We start from the raw sequence: 17,349 nt of genomic DNA on the forward strand, positions 1-17,349 counted from the left end.
TAAATAAGTTATGGGCAAAAAACAGATTTCAGTACATAGCGTTTAGCTAAGAATGCATAGCCTAACCATAGCTAGGAATCTGGCTGATAATTTACATCAATATCACTACCTACTTCTTCAGGATCATCAACCAGCCCTTCAAAATCACTTAAATCTTCTTATAATGCACCACGTATATCACTACTTTTGATTTTTAACACTAAAAGAATGATAAACGTAATAAAACACATCAGTCATCGGTCCGAGTCTAACCAAGCTGTTTACAAATACGCACGTCTGCTGTTTGCTACAATATTTTCGGAACTAAAATGAATAGCGCTTAGAGACAGACCTCCGGAGAAAGCTCTGAATCTGTCAAATAAAACTATACCTAACTCGATCCAGTTCAATCCCATTTTGTCAGTCATAGAGCCTTTGCCGTAAACAGTGTTTGTGAGTCGCTGCAGCGACACAAAACACTACACAAAGTGTGTTATGTGTCGCTGCAGCGACAAATAACACTCGGAGGGTTAAAAGTTCTGAGGTGAAGATTTTAAAAGTAAATATTGGTTCAAGGCCACACTAAAAAAAACAGGCTCTGCCAAGCACCCTGCTGACCCTGCTCGCCAAGCATGACGTCACGATAGAAGACGGCTATGACGTATAAGTACTTATTTATTTATTTTCCAATGAAAGATTAAAACAAGCAGCTGATCACAAACGGCAAAATTACATCATTGCCGTCTTCTATCGTGACGCCATGCTGGACGAGCATTACGGCCTGTTTTTTTAGTGTGGCCTTGATTGGTTGGACTCCATGGCTTCGATGAGAACACTAACAATGTTTGATGTTGCTTTGACATTTAAATGTAAACAAGTAGGACTGCTAAACTGCATAATATTTCACAATTTCAGACAGCTGATACAAAGAAATTAAATATATTATTTTCCAATACTATGAGGTAGGTTTATTTTAATCTAACCTTTTATCATGGATTATTTATTCCAAAACTATGTCAATGATTTTATAAAAAAAAAGATTCTATAACCGTTGCTGTATCAACTCCGGCTCTGCTTTCAATGTTTTTAAAGCGTCTAAGTTAAGCAAATAATGTTATTGATATGATTTCATGGAAACAGTATGAAAATTACAATGTATAGATGTTTTATATGAATTTGGAGGCTACTTTAAATAAATTCTAACTGCTTAACATGTGTTAGATTAACTTAACATAACTTGCACATCACATTGTTTTATATAATGTATATTTAGGTAAATTAAGTTATTGTGTTTCGCTAAACCTATGCTTAAATTAAACCAAAGAATATCATCAATAACTAAATTGTAAGTCGTTTATTTTTGTTTTTTTAAATCTGTTGTACATGTATGTGTAACTATAATTAATTATCAAATGGTAATACAAAATACTCTTATTTTATCTTAACATAGCTTTCAGTTCACATTTACTTTATTTGATAAATTTATTATTTGTGTTTTGCCACACCACTGATTAAATTAAACCAAGAAAAATATCATAAAACTAAGCAGTGCACATTGTTCTTTTGTTTCTAAAATCAATGAAATACCTGTTACTATGTTTACTTAATGGTAAGTGTGAAAATGTAAAGGCAATGGACGATGGAACTGATTAAAAGAACTGGTTTGTAAATTAAGTTGTTTGTTGATATTTTTGTAGAGTAGAATCAGAGATGCAATGAAACATATACAGTAGACTCTTGATAATTCGAAATTGGTGGGCCAAGCATATAAATTTGAATTATCAAGAGTTTTGAATTATCAAGAGTTCGATTTATCGGGAGCAAAAATAAACCATTTGAATTACAGAGAGTTCATTTGTTTAATACATACAAAGGTACAGCACGTTACAATAAAACATCATACCGTATTTTAGTACACTTTTAAACAATCAACGGCTTATTTTTCAGTTACTGTAGTTGCAAAGAAATCTGTTATTTAGCGCTATATATTTCGCCAATAGCTGAACTATCAGCTGTCGACAACTACGTTTGTGCTCAAGGAGATGTCGCGCAATCTAGAGATCGGATTGCCAACTTAGAAAAACAAGTCAGCGAACTAACTCTGACTACTGCTCTAACTAAACAAACATCAAAACGTCCAACACTAGCCTACCATGGGAACAGGATGTACTGTACTGTATAGTTTCCTGTTATAACAGGAAGAGATCACTTCGAATTATAGAGTGTTTTGCCGACTAAACTTCGAATTACTGCGTGACTTTGATTTATAGAGTGTTTTTTCGACGAAACTTCAAATTACAGCATGACTTCGAATTATAGAGTGTTAACCGACGAAACTTCGAATTACTGAGTTACTTCGAATTATAGAGTGTTTTTCCGACGAAACTTCGAATTACTGCGTGTTACAAATTGACCTGCCCTCTATTTGGACTTTGAAATACCGAGTGTATCAAAATGCATGGTAAAAATTTGAAATATTGAGAGATTCTCTAGGGATTGAGCCTTCATTTTGAATTATCGAAAGTTTTGAATTATCAAGTGTTTGAATTGCCAAGAGTGGACTGTACTGTATTTGCTGTTACATTTTTTAGGCCTTGATGCGTTTATAATCATATAAGTTTTGTTTGCTGTCTTTAATGCTAAATTATTTGTTAAACATTTTTTATAGTGCCTATAGGTATAGTTTCTTTAATATTTCAAGACTGTATTGATAAGGCACAGCAATATTTCTAAAGTTTATAAAAGCTGACTTAGTTTTGCTAATGATTTATTGTGAGTGAAGAAACTGAAGATGGAAGGATTTGTGATTTAATATAAAGAAGAGTGAAATAAAAAAAATGTTCACTTAAATTTAATAATTAGTAGTAACTCCAAAATTGAAATTTAAAATGTCAATAATAAATAAAAAAGATATTTAATTAAGGAAAATGAAATGGTGGTATACACTACATACCAGATTTAAAAGTCATAACTTAAACACTCCCAGTGTCAAACATCGATGCATCGATGGTTAATGACACGCTCTGGGGTGTCAAGCGTCGATGCATCGATGGTAGTGCAGACACATATTGTCTTTTAACTCAGTCAATTTCAGTCCGATTTGGATTGGATTGATATCACTGTAAACAGCAGAAAACTGGCTTTCTTCTGGTGTCTTTTTCACAACCTTACTTTTGTTTGTCTGTTTCCAGATGTTTTGAGACAAAGACAATGTTTTGGTTGCCGTGTTGCGTGTTTTTGTTGTTGTTTACAAGTTGTTTGTTACTATATTTTTACCTGTTTAGACTACATATTTTGATGTACAAAATAATCAGTGATGACTTGTTGGTTTGATGTGTTTGCAGTTATATATTTGAAGGTTATGTGTAATGGCAGTAAAGTCATTGTAATAGGCCTAGTGAGTGATTTTGCTACTATTCCTCGATAATATTTATGACTCTTTTAGCTGTCCTAAAAATTAAGTTAACCATACTAAAGTTCATATTTTCTTTATCGCTATAATATTTAGAAATAAATGGCTATTTCAGATTTTTCATTTAGTTACAATTATTCATAAAAATAGGGGCACGAACATTTTTTTCATATTTTTATTTTGTATTTTTTATACTTCTAAGTACTTTTTTATGATAAAATAGTTATAAAAACCTAATTATTTGTACTGAATCATAATGTGCATATATTTAGCTGCACAAAAATATATAACATGGTATAGTTATTTTACAAAGTAGATTTGTTACATTTTTTAATAAATATTACTGCAAAATGCCCAAAAATCGTCTGACACCACACAAAAAATAACCGACACCAGGAGGGTTAAGGCCATAAAAGTTGAATTTTGTTTCTAAAAGCGTTGGCGGATGTGTAACTATTATATTCAACAGATGTAAAGATTAAAATGTTTCTATTTTGTGTTCTCTTCCCGTTGCAAAGCACGGGTACAACAGCTAGTTGTAAATAATATTTAATCTTTAGTTAATTATTCAAATTTATAAATGATGTTTTTTGGACTATTTGATGTCTTTATTAACCCTACAGCATTCCACCAACGTCAATTCAGACACACAAATATATAGCATAATAGCCAATAACTCCAATAACTGTGGTTTATGAATTATGATTTCACAAGCATTCAAATTATGTCTATATTACTATTGAATGGTTCATTAAATAATATGAAAACATACCTGTGTCAAGAAAACGTAGGGTGACCACCAGCCCCTTATTGCAGTATCCACTTTTTCTATCTTCGGCCCAACAATACAAATCAAATTCTCTAATTCAACAGGCAGACATTTTAACAAAATTTCTAAATTGTTTGGAATCTTCGATCCTTAGTTCTCCAATTAAGTTGTTAAACGCCCCCAACTCTCTTCTTCTTTCGATCCACTTCCTGACCCATATACTCATTTTCTTTTTCTTAACGCCAGTCCTTAACCAATGGTCAATAATCACAAGTGATTTTGATTCTCGTCGATGGCATCGTACTGACTAACTAGACCATTTGAGCAAGTCAAAATTGCATATGGAGCTCTCACGTGTAAATGGATATTAGCAAACTGTCGCAATAATCAGTGATAGCAGCTCGTACGAGGGCTCACGGACAACTCTCCGGAAAAAGTGTTTAGACTGTGCAACAATTCTTGCGCAAGTACTGTCGCAATTTTTCTTCCTCCTGTTTAAATATAGCTTAAGGATATGAAAACACTAGCCTACAACAAACCATGTTTCGCAGAGCCAGAAATTGACACAAGACTGTAAACAGCCACACTAAGAGGATGAAGAACACCAATTTGAAAACTTTGGGACCCTCTGCAACATAAATATTATTTAATGATAAATGTGAAGTAAATAATTTTTACTTACAGTCACCTGACATAAAGTTGCTAATTGCTGCATCTACTTACTTTTGCTGCACATTAGTATTTCAACCAAACAACACAAAACAGCGTGCTTTTATTAGACACGTAATATGTATAGGCTTGAAAATAATTTGGCAACACTTAAAGATATTATGACTACGATCAGCTGGTGCAGGGTTTCCCATTTCGTTCAATGTTTGGATTTAACCTAACCTAAAAACGTGTTGTACAGTGTTTGAAAGACTAATTATTTATAGTAACTGTAGGAAAAATATGTGTAACCTGAGGAGTGCAAACTGCCTTATTTAGTCATAGAATATTCAGTGCCGTGTCACTATATTATTTATTAGCAAGCCTTCCGTTTCACAATGCTTATAGCAATATGTCATCTGGTTTTATAAAGTGACACCAAATTAAACAGCAAGGAGTCTATCTTAAAATTAGTATCAATCAAGCAAAATTATTTCTCACTGCTTCAATTGTTGATTATTGAATAAAAATTAGGCCTATCTATAAATTAATTAGGTATACTGGTAAATTATTTTTGATTGGCCAGAACAACTTAAAAATACAAACACAGCAAATTAAAAAATTAAAACCAAGCTCAATGAATTAAAATTTGATTAATTAGTTGATCAATGGCCAATAAAAAATTTCAACCACAAACAAGTATACCTGTACGCCTATAGTACAGAATGATCTTCAAATGTATACAGAGTGTTTCCAAATTGTCTGGACTTATTTTGTGGGCTTGTTCCTTCAAAGGCAATGTAATAGGAGTACGGTAGCATGATACTGCTCTTAAGTTAGGTTTCTTATTAACCAAATGTAGGAAAAAACTGATGACTCTATTTGATTTGGATTTAAATTCTCTATCTTTTTGATCATAAAAACAATTTTCTTAATATTTACGGTTTTCATGAAATTCGGCATTAAAAATTTTAAATGGCCGCCATATTGAAACGGCTTGAGATATTGGAACAACTTTTTTTAGCTCTTTTTACCTTCAAAGCTACACATTTATACCAACTAGAGATTGTCCAGTGGTCGAAAACTTGACCTAAAATATGTAATGAACAGTTTCATTTCAATATAATATTTTTTTATTGTTTGTTGATACTGAACAATATTTATTTATTGTAGATGTCAGCTGATAAGTTTCGATTTGTTAATATAAAACAGGAAAGTACCACAATTTTGCCTATGTTGCAACATGATATGAATGCCGCCGTATTACGTTGTGTGGCTTCAGACTGGAAGTGTTTTCCAACAAAATCTGCATTCAATTCAATTTATTTATTTCCACAGTAATAGGCTAAGTTCATAAGTCCAATGTCTGAGCCACAAAACTACCGAGACACTTCTCTTACGCACATTTAAAACTATCTATCTAATTCGGTATAGGAACTACATCTTGTTGATTTAACTATCATATTGCAGAGACGGTTTCTTCTTTCTACCCGGCTAGAATGTTCGCCATAGCCCTTTTATTCACCGCGGTTTTATAAATGCATTGCCGTAAATGGGTGCTTTTATTCAAATGGGAGCGGTCTCAGAAGTTGCGGATACCCGCGGAGGTTTGTAAATTCACCCGCTTGCACTTAGAAACCGCTGGCGGGTAGCAGTTTGTATATGCATTGTGTTATACGGGATCGTTTATTCAACGCGGGAGCCCGCCGTCGCTGGCGCATTGCTACCAACCCAAGTCACTAGTGTCAACCAATACACGTGGTCTAGTCATTCGGCTGTGCGCATTATCTACTACTTACTAGTCAATAGTATGTATATTTGTTTGGTCGTGTACATAGCTGAACCTCTCATCGTTAAAAATGACTTCATGTCATGTTACGGACATAAATACTGAAAGATTTTGTCTGAAATTATCTACAGTAAATAAAATTTTGATTGAACACCACTCTGGCACTATTTGAAACTTTTACAAAGGATTTATTTTACTAGAGTGTGTTTTAGCTAGATTTCAGGCTTAAATAGCAGCCGTTGAAGTGAATCGATGACAGTTCTCAGTTGTAAACAGGAGTATACATTAAAAAAAACAAAGGTTTTAACAAACAAGGGTTGGCAGCACTGTTACACTATCCACATAATAGTGAATCGATAGGGGTCGATCGCATGTGACACATTGGTGCAGCGGTCGCCCGGCGGGCAACCGCGGTGAATAAAAGGGGCCATAGAGACATTTCAGAATGATACTCGAAAGTCACTCAAGTTTATAACAAACAAATACAGTAAAAATTTCACTAAACAAAAAGTATGTAGGTATATAATATTCGGACATATCACACAGCACACAATCAGTGCAAAATAGGACTCACCACCACTACAAACTAAATTTGTTTATGTTATTATTTTGATTTTATACTTTAGATTATGATTGCTTTACTGCTGGTTAAAATACCGCAAAACAAATATTATTAATGTACACACGCCAACGTGGTTTACAGTGCATTTCATACAGTACACATTTTAAAAGTAAACATGTGATAGGAATTTCTTTAATTTGTTTTGATTTTCTGTTAATATTGCGTTGTTATTTCATTACCAGCATGGCAACCCATAAGACCCATGTTAACCCTTTCAGCGCTAGGCCAATAATTCATATTTTTTAAGACTTTTTTGTTTGCCTTTTAATTTCAATAGGCCTACCTGTTGTTGAATTTTAACTGTCATGTTGTCACTATTTTATTAATTAGGCTAATTTTGAATAATAACGCAATAAGAAAATATATAAGAAAGATAAATCCCGGTATTTGTAGTAAACATTAAATAAAACTTGGTTTTTGTTGTAATTTTCCTGGTTTTCCTATAAATTTTTATGTTCTGATAGCATTATTTGAAACCAAAATCTCATAAAATCAAAAGACATATAGTTTACAATGTAATATTGAATTTAACCTTGATTTAGTTGGACGAGGTTATCGTAATATAGCCATTTTAGAGAAACTAATGTTTTGCAGCCAAGTCTCAGGAACACATTTATGATCACAGTTGTGTTTAAACTAAAAAATTTCATCTAAATAGTCCGTGCTGCTACCTAGTAACGCATTGAACAACCATCTGTAGCGCTATCTGTTCGCAATCGGTGGCGTCAGCTTAAATACCGGTTTTTGACTCCTCAGTCTTCAAGCACAGATAGCCGAGAAGGCTAGGGCGTGTGTCACTTGGCCAGTGGCATTCGTCTGCTCGGGTTCGAATCCCGTCCTGTGTGGCAAATAATTGGTGACCTGTGTGTTTGTAGCGATATACTACAACCACTGGGGCATAGTGAGGTGTTGATAATCCTTGGTTTAGACATACACCTCGAAATCATCGGATTGGGCGAATCTTTTAGCTAAGTGGTTGTTAGTGTATCCTATGAACATGCAGGTCACCAATGGCCGTTTTGCTATTTTTTTTTTAAATAACCTTCCTCTCTATATCCCTTAGAGATTTTTTAAAACAACGATATATCGTTTCATAGCACTGAAAGGGTTAATTTTTTGAAATTTAAAATTCATTTTTTGTGCTTATTTTTGAGCCTATTTTAATTTATAAAGTTATTCTGCACATCTACAGGAAAATATCTTTCTAACAGTATGCGTAGATTTTCTCTGTGATGCACGTGAGCTGAGAAAAAAGGTTTTAAAGAAACATGCTTGCCTATAGATTTTTAAATTTCTATCTTGAAAAGTTTCCAAGATATAAAATAATTTTTAAAAATCGCAAACAGGGCAACAGACAGAAATATAGGCATTTTAGACCCATACTTATAAGGCATTTTAGACCCATACTTATAAGGCATTTTATGTTTGTCTTAGCCCAAGGATCAAGTCCACAAAATATGTCCAGACAATTTGGAAACACCCTGTATAGCTGTCAAATTAAAAAAATAAAATTTACAACTTACGAAACAAGTTTTCCAAAGTCAACCTGCAAAATGGGACTTGGCAACTGCATTTCTAAAAGCAAATCTGTAGCTCGGTATCCTTGAGGATCAATTTCTGTGTCTGGCTGCGGTTGAAATATCCTTAAAAATCCACTATGACTGCCAACAATTATACAATCAAACCCCTGTGATAAAATGTCTGTTACGACCATGCAGCCGTTGTCATAATGTTCATCTTTTCCACACAACGTGGACCACAGCTCTCTTGATTTGAAAAGAGACATTGAATTTTCCTATCTGAAATAGATGATTAGATTTAATTTCTTTTAAGTTAGGTAGGTAGGTAATGTTTTTGTTAGTTCTGGTTCCAGTAACCAACAACTATGAATATGGAAAAAATATAGAATTCCTAAAAATTGGTAGGCCTATAGTCGATCATTATTAGAAACAATGGGAAGATATACAACTTCAGGTTTAAAAAATAAATTGTTACTAGGTGGAATCCGGCAAAATCGACCTATGGTTACTTAGGTTATTTAGGTTTCACAGCTAGCTGATATAGATTAATAGAGTGAAGTTATAAAAATCTTGGTTAAATAAGGGGAGGGTAAACATAATTATGAAGATTGAGCACCTTACAAAACGTGGTTGATGAATTCTTTGAATACAATATTCTTTGAATACAATATTTCCTGTCCTTTCATGGGCAACAGGTCGCCCAAAAAGTTTTGAGGAGTCTTACAACTAATAGTATATTGTTCATGAGCTTTGGTCATGCTAAAGCCTCTTTCACCACATGGTAAAAGGAGATGTTATAATTGGTCTGTGATCAAATCAAATCAAATTGTCTTTATTTCATATTGTACATAAATCAGTACATGGAATGGCGTCAAAAACTTTATCTAAAACTTAACATAAAGAAATCAAGTCTAATAGAAATAAAACACTAATTTAACATATATTCTTCTAAAGAGTATAGAGAGGTAGTGACAACAAGTGGTACTTCAAATGTTTTTTAAATTTGAAAAAATTATTTTCTTTCTTAATGTGATCAGGAAGTTTATTATAGAATTTACCTCCAGCATGGGTAGTTTTCTTTTCATATAGACTTATTCTATGGGCAGGTGCTGCAATAGTACCCCTATTTCTTGTATTGTAGGAGTGGAATTCACCTAATAGAGGTAAGTCTGCAAAATTTTGTCTACAATATAAAATTACTTCATATACATGCTGTATACAGTCATTATTCCAATTTTTTTAAATTCCTCTTTGACGGTCTCTCTCCATTTAATATCCAATATTATTCTCAATGCTCGTTTTTGTAAAATTAAAAGCCTATCCAAATTTCTTTTACTTGTAGCTCCCTAGATGCAGATACAAAAATTTATATTTGCTAAGCAAAATATATCATTTTTAGTGTTTTAAGATCACAAAGATTAGATAATTTATACGAAGCATACAAACCAGATGTGACCTTTTTAGCTATCTGTTCAATATGTAAATCCCAACTTAAATTGTTACTCATTATCAAACCTAAAAATTTGGTGTTAGTTATTGGAGATATTTTATTTTTATTTATAGTAGCCTAATTGAGATGGAATTTAATTTATTTTTGTTGTTGTTGATGGCACTGATTGGCATTAAATTTGTTTTTGAAATATTGAGCAATTAGGCCCCTGAATATGTGGTTTGACCTAGAAATAATTAGAACACAGATGAAACCATTGTTGTTCGATAGTGAAAAGTATTGTGAATAACATATCAAAAGTCTCCAAAAATATCTTTGGTGGAACACCACCATTTTTCCAAAATGGCGGCCAAATCCAGTAGTTTTTTGCCGCCATTTTTCCTTAATTTAGGGGTTTCCCGTGGACTGATTTTTGCAACTTTTGGTATGTCACTCTGCACACCACAACAATAAAAATAAAACCATAACATGTTTACTTGCAAATTTTTATACGATCCCTGTGTACGTTATTTTTAGTTTGCTTGGACTATTACATTAATTTATAAAAAATATTTTTATTTTAAATATTTTATTATTTCTACGGGGTTTATTTTTTGTTGTAGGTACATGTATTTGGTATCATTTAAAAGGTAATTTCAGGAGGAACATTAAATGTATTGACGACTTTTCACCAATATTGACTGGAAAGTCAGAATTTCAATAAAAAGCAAAAAACTACTGGATTTGGCCGCCATTTTGGAAAAATGGTGGTGTTCCACCAAAAATATTTTTGGAGACTTTTGATATGTTATTCACAATACTTTTCACTATCGAACAACAATGGTTTCATCTGTGTTCTAATTGTTTCTAGGTTTTGCTATTTATTTTCTTATTTTAAGGCGCCTAAATAGTTGATGATCACTAAAGAAGTATATTTATATCACTTAGATTATTGCTAATAGATTGTTCTATTTCTATGGCAGATTTGCCACTTATTTTCAAATTGGCATCATCTGCATAGATGCAAATTTTGTTTCCCTTATTACCAGAAATGACTTGAGGTAATCCATTTACATATATTAAAAATAAAAGTGGGCCCAAAATTGAGCCTTGGGGCACCCCATGGTTAATTAGTTTCATCTCCGATTTTTGAATAACTAAATTATTTTGACTGTTGTAAACTAGCTCAACATATTGTTTTCTGTTTTTCAAGTAACTTTTTAGCCAGGATAACATAGATTCTTTAATTTTTAGTTTTGCCAATTTATTAATAAGTAAAGAATGTGAGACACTGTCAAAAGCCTTAGTTACATCTAAGAAAACTCCTACAACCTTTTCTCCCTCATCAATTGAATTTATTACAGATTCTATGAACTCAACCGCCGCAGTTACAGCAGACCGCCCTTTTCTGAAACCATGCTGCTCTTTGTCAATTTTTTTTCCAAAAAAGTTATTAATCTATGATACATTGTTTTTTCATAAATCTTAGAGATTACTGGTAGCAGCGACAATGGTCTATAATTTGACATAGTTGATTCATCTCCTTTCTTGAAAAGAGGCTTAATTTTGGAAATTTTTAGTTTATCTGGAAAAATGCTACTAATGAAAGAGGAATTTATTAAATGTACTAAAGGTTTTATTAAATATTTCTTAACATATTTAACTAAGGACATTGGGATATCATCATAGCCGGATGAATGCTTATTATTTAAAGAACTTATTATTTTGTCTATTTCTTTGTCGCTGACAGGTTCACATTTAAAGTATGTCAAGTCTGGTTAAAAGTCAGTTTTAGCATTATTTAAGTTGGGATATTCATTTAATTTAGGTATCACATCACGATCTACAATGTTAATGAAATAATCCTTGAACAAATTGCAAATCTTGTTAGGACTAGAGTAAACATTGTTATCTACTTTAATACTAGATATATTATCTACTTTACGCCTGTTTCCCACTTGCTTATTAATTATATTCCATGTTGTTTTTACTACATTAGACGAGTTATTGATTTTGTTTTGGAAATACTCTTTTTTAGCATTGTTAATTTTTTTTCCTAAGGGTTTTATTTTTTAGTTTAGCATCATTTACAGTATTTGTATTTTTAAGCAGTCTGCCCTTGGTATAAAGCTGGATGATTTGATCTTGTTCGTTTTTTAAAGTGACATTATACCAGCGACACTTGTTAATCCTTTTTCTAATTTTGACCACTGGAAAACATTCGTTAAAATATAAAATTATTTTATATATAAATACATCATATTTTTGTTCTACAGGAGATTGAAACACTTCCAGCCAGGTTTCATTTTTTAGTCTATCTAAAAACAAATTCTTATTACTTTCACAAAACTGTCTACCATGTTTAGTTATAAGCTTACTCCTAACTGTATTTTTTATTTCTTATAAAAAAAATTTCTAACAATGATCTGGTGGAGGGAGTGAATATTACTGACAACTGGCTCCATCTGCTTTAGGAAAATTTTTCAGATCGTATTTGGTTCCTATCAGTAAATCACCATCATTGGTCATAAACAATGCATAATTTTTATCAGTTTGAGGCCGATTAAATATTTTTTGTATTTGATCAAAATATCTGTTTCTCCAGAAAGCAGTAAAATTCTTACTTCGATTGGGGTCTATTTTTACGCTGTGCAATTTTGATTCCTCCTCTTGCCACATCAGCCATCACCCTGTACTTCTTTGCTAATTGATTAACTTCTGGCATAATTTTATTAAATCTGGCCATGAGGTTGAGGTGCCTGTGAAATTTGAACTTTATTGACAAGCGAGGGCCCATTGCCTCGGCCGTATCAATTATATTAAGTTGTGCATGTATTTTGTGGATGGAGTGGACCATAATTGTAGTGAATTTGACCACATTTGACCACATTCATAGCCTAGTCCTGCTTTGTTGGTAAAAAATTATGCAATTCCAATTTCAGGCCCCAAAACATGAACTCCATAACAGTACGTGATACCGTATGTAGTGAAGTTTAGATGCGTTGTTATGGTTCATCAAAATCCTGTATTAATTATGATGAGATCTGATTTCAAGGAGCCTAAACTTTTTATCAAGTCTGCAGCCGTTGAAAAAGTTTTGCCAGGAAGGAAAGTCAATTGCTCTTAAGTCATCCCCTCATATACAGTCCACTCCATTAAAAACGCCTTCTTAGGCATACGCAACACAGTAGGTTTGGTGGTTAGTTTGAGCAGTAATCATATGATTGGCAGTGATTGCTTGCACAATAAGTTTTGTAGTTCGCTGTGTTCTTTTCTTTAAAGCTGTTTGTTGTGAGTGGCCAAAGCTGAATTTGCAGAATTTATTGTATTGTCACGGAAATTAAGCTTAAATACAAGTCCCTTTTGATTGCAGGAAAAAGTTATCACGGCAGGAGAAAGTGGTACGAGTAGAGTCAGAGGTTGCAAAAGCTTTTCAACGGTTTTTTAGAAAAAAAAACAAAATTGTTGGAGTGAATGCCGTTACGAGAAGAAAAAGGACCACAAAAGGTGAATATCCTAGACTAGAAGACTGTTTAGTTAAGTGGTTGAGACAATATATGTAGAAGTGAAAATAGGCCTACTAATAATACTTTTACTTGAAATGGCGACCGTAAGAAGGTAGGAGGTTTGATTTAAAAAAAAAGCCAAGGCACAAGCAAAATAACATGAAATTTCCACTCTATTTCCGCATAAAAAAACTCTTTAATTTGAATGGTTTATATTTCTTCCAAAAGATTTAACATCTTAATAATTCAAAACTCTTGATAGGCCTAATCCAAATTTTTGCCTGGCCCACCAATGTACCCACCCCTTAGCTTGAATCTTATGGAATATGCGACCCTTTACTACCTTAGCTTAAGAGCTACCTAACAGGAAGATCCTCAATCATCAAGATTGGTGGAGGCTACTCTGACCCCTTTTCTGTTATGTCAGGAGTCCTCCAAGGCTCCCTTTTAGGACATTGACTTTTCAATCTGTTTGTTAATGACATAGGCGAGGCTATTGAGAGTAATTTCCTGCTCTTTGCGGATTAAATTAAGTTGTTTAGTAAAATCAGTGACAATGATGATGGCACTATTCTACAGCGTTCCCTGGATGGCGTCTTAAAATGGTGTGAAGATAACATGATGCAACTAAATGCATGGTAACGTCTTTCTATCGGACTGAAACTGTCTTTCATGCTGATAACAATATCCTAGACACTAACTTGGAAAAAAACATGTACAGAATGTCATGGGTTTAGGCGTGTACCTCAGCCTATCTCTGCCCCATTGATGTCATTTGTAGGAGAGCTGGTAGACTGCTTGGATGGATATCGCATGCAGCTAGAAGTGGATTATCTATGCACTTAATAACAACTCTCTACAAAACACTTCTAAGACTTCATCACATTGTCAGACTAGAGAGAATACAGAGATTTGTAAGACATGTGGGGCCGATGATGGGAATGTCATTTTCCGAAGTTCCACTGGAAGACCTGATGAAACATCTTGAACTGTGTCTTCTAGAGGTTGATCGTGAGCTCTCTGATACGGGATTCCACTACAAACTGATAAATGGAGCTCCCGAGTGTTCGTACTTGCTTGCCTCCATTAATCTCAGAATATAACTAACTTACCAGGTCAAGAGATCTCTTCGCTCAAATGCACTATTGAACCAACTACTTACGTGAAGTTTTGACCTGTGGCTCAACTACATCTACTTGGCAATTCTTTTCTTGCCAATGTGGACCTATTCTGCAGTAGCCTGAAATCCTTGAAGAGAAAATGGACAAAACTAAAGTAGTATTCTAATGTATATTTATTTGTTTGTTGGTTTCTAGTGTAATTAAATTTTAGTGCAGCAATTCTGGATTCTAGCTCATCCCATGTTACCACCATAGGCCTATTTCTCTCACTGTCATGCCTGTTAGCTAGTTGTGTTATTACATTTTTTCACCACATCCTTTTCATATTCATATCATTGTCTGATCACTACATTGATTTAGTCATTGGTTTTGCACAATTTATTGTTCATTTATACCTAGCTTTTGTTAACTCTTGCTATAGGCCTAATGTCTAATCGTTGTTGCTATTTATAGTTTTCACTTGTTAAACTTACTGAAAAGCCTACAGTATTTGTTTTAACATTGCATACGTAACTTCTTGTAATTTATTGTATGTACTGGCAATTTCCTGTCGGAAGTCAATGAATAAATATATCCCTAAGGAACGCCACAGCTGTGAGCTGTATGAGAGTCAGAAATGTATGCCTCAGACGATGCCTATGCATTTTCACTTACTGTATTTCATACTGTAGGGTAATTGTATTGTCTTATGGGAATACCGAAAGAGTTTTAATTTGATTTGTATTTGTAGGCCTAAGGCCCAGTCGTCCACAGACTTTCTCTTTCCCCATAAGCTAAAATTATAAACTGTAAATTGGCAATCCTAGTGATAGGTTTTTTTACTTGTTTTCTGTTATGAAATTAGTTTCAAATCAAATCAAATCAAAAATTCTTTATTTATTTCATGCACATAGGTACATATAAATAGTGTCAAAAAATTATATTAAAAATACATCAGTGTTTGAACCTTAACTATTTTAACACAATTTGTCCTGAAATATACTTTTTATTTATTTTGTGAACAGTTCAGTTTGCTGCTAATCACGACTGTCTTCTATTACAACAACTGCCGGAGGTTAAAGAGTCAGATATAAATTACTGCAAGGAGAAGTAAAATACAGAGGATATACAAGCAGAGGATATATAAAGCTTATGGGACAACTGTGCGCTTATAGCTCTGGTATGGTGAGGTGGAAATGTACTAGTATGGTATCTACATTAGCAAAGAAGAGCTTGAACGGTGATGGCCATTTTAACAGCAGTTGTTAAAACGGGGTCTTCCAACCTACTGCGCTGTAGTAGGCCTACATGATGACGAGAGGGGAAAGGAGAGCGGAAGGGGACCACAAGTAGAATTTCCTTTTGATACCAGTGCCTGGTGCTAGACCCCACTTAAGAGTACCATTGAATGTATCCTCTGTATTTTACTTCTTTGGGCTGCACTTTACTTTACACCCTACACTCATTAGAATGAAACATCCGAATGAAAATATTGATTTATCGTTTGTTTCATTCGATATATCGTTTGATTAGTTAGGTTAGGTTAACCTTACCGAACTAATCAAATTATATATCAAACAATCGATACATCGATCGATATTTTCATTCGAAAGAGTGTAGGACGTAAAGTGCAGCCCTTCTTTGTGCTTATTTGGTTGCACTTTAGTTTACGTCCTACATTTACTATTATACATTATACATTACCAGCTGATTATAAATAAAATGAAACTGTTCTAAATTGAACCTAACCTTAACCAACTAATCTTAACCTTAACCTAATCTCAACACATAAATTAGTGGTTAAGTTGTAAGTATATTAAAGTTACCTGCACTAATAAATAACAGGGTGCGTGTGCTTGATATAGGCTAAAATGATAGTTTGCTACATGAGAACAAACAGGTCAGTAACATATGAGTTAAAAATATTGCCCCAGACCAAAACTAGGCCTAATTAAAAATTAAATTAATTAATTAAAATCTCAGTTGTGATAAAAACAATAACCTAGAATAACAATAGAATGGAATTTGTCAACAATGATAACATTGATAATTGGATAGCCTAGGTAGGAGACCTTGCCGTCAGACTGTCACCGCCCTTTTTTTCGTCTGTCTAGAAACGGGACAGCGGAATTTGAAATCGGAACAACGCTTCCCCCACTACTGCGCTGTGCCGAACGCTTCCGAATCTTACCGAGCAGTGCCGAACTTAAACGTCAAATTCAATGCTGTCTGTCGCGTGGTCGCGTGGTGTACTAACTTAATCGTTTTGGCTTGTCTTGTCAACAATGCATGTATGCCAGTGCTCAGTTTTGTGATAAGAGTTTTGTTAATCGGTGAGTTTTGTCTCGACACCTTCGTGAAATACACGAATTCATTGAGGGGGAAAAGTATAAGTATAAGTAAAAAATAAAGTACTCATACTGTGAGTACTTATTTAGGCTACCTACGATACAAAACCAATGATAGATTTTAAGGTACAATAAAAGAACGTGTTAAATGGTTTGCACTGTAAACAAAAAAACTATCACAACATCAGTTACAAACCGAAAAATAGAAACAAATAGGAAAATTGAAA

General features: G+C 33.6%; 1 protein-coding gene across 4 annotated transcripts in view; it reads right to left on the reverse strand.

Annotated features, from left to right (window-relative positions):
* The window catches only part of LOC129004929 (protein PTHB1-like), a 54,345-nt gene extending 37,525 nt beyond the window's left edge, over nt 1-16,820 (reverse strand). For 3 of the 4 annotated variants that reach the window (XM_054433638.1, XM_054433640.1, XM_054433642.1), the window contains exons 1-3: nt 16,601-16,820; nt 8,743-9,018; nt 4,700-4,788 (exon numbers count right to left, since the gene is read on the reverse strand). In XM_054433638.1, the coding sequence (XP_054289613.1) occupies nt 4,700-4,788; nt 8,743-9,005 (352 nt within the window). In that variant the 5' untranslated portion in view covers nt 9,006-9,018; nt 16,601-16,820. Of the gene's footprint in view, nt 1-4,699; nt 4,789-8,742; nt 9,019-14,836; nt 14,890-16,600 lie in introns of those variants that run through there. The other variant, XM_054433641.1, reaches the window with a different exon arrangement.
* Between the last annotated feature and the right edge of the window lie 529 nt (nt 16,821-17,349).

This window comes from Macrosteles quadrilineatus, unplaced genomic scaffold, assembly GCF_028750875.1.
Source record: "Macrosteles quadrilineatus isolate MER2022 unplaced genomic scaffold, UCM_ALF_1.0 Scaffold_13__1_contigs__length_4303367, whole genome shotgun sequence".
In the NCBI taxonomy this organism is placed as follows: Eukaryota; Metazoa; Arthropoda; class Insecta; order Hemiptera; family Cicadellidae; genus Macrosteles; species Macrosteles quadrilineatus.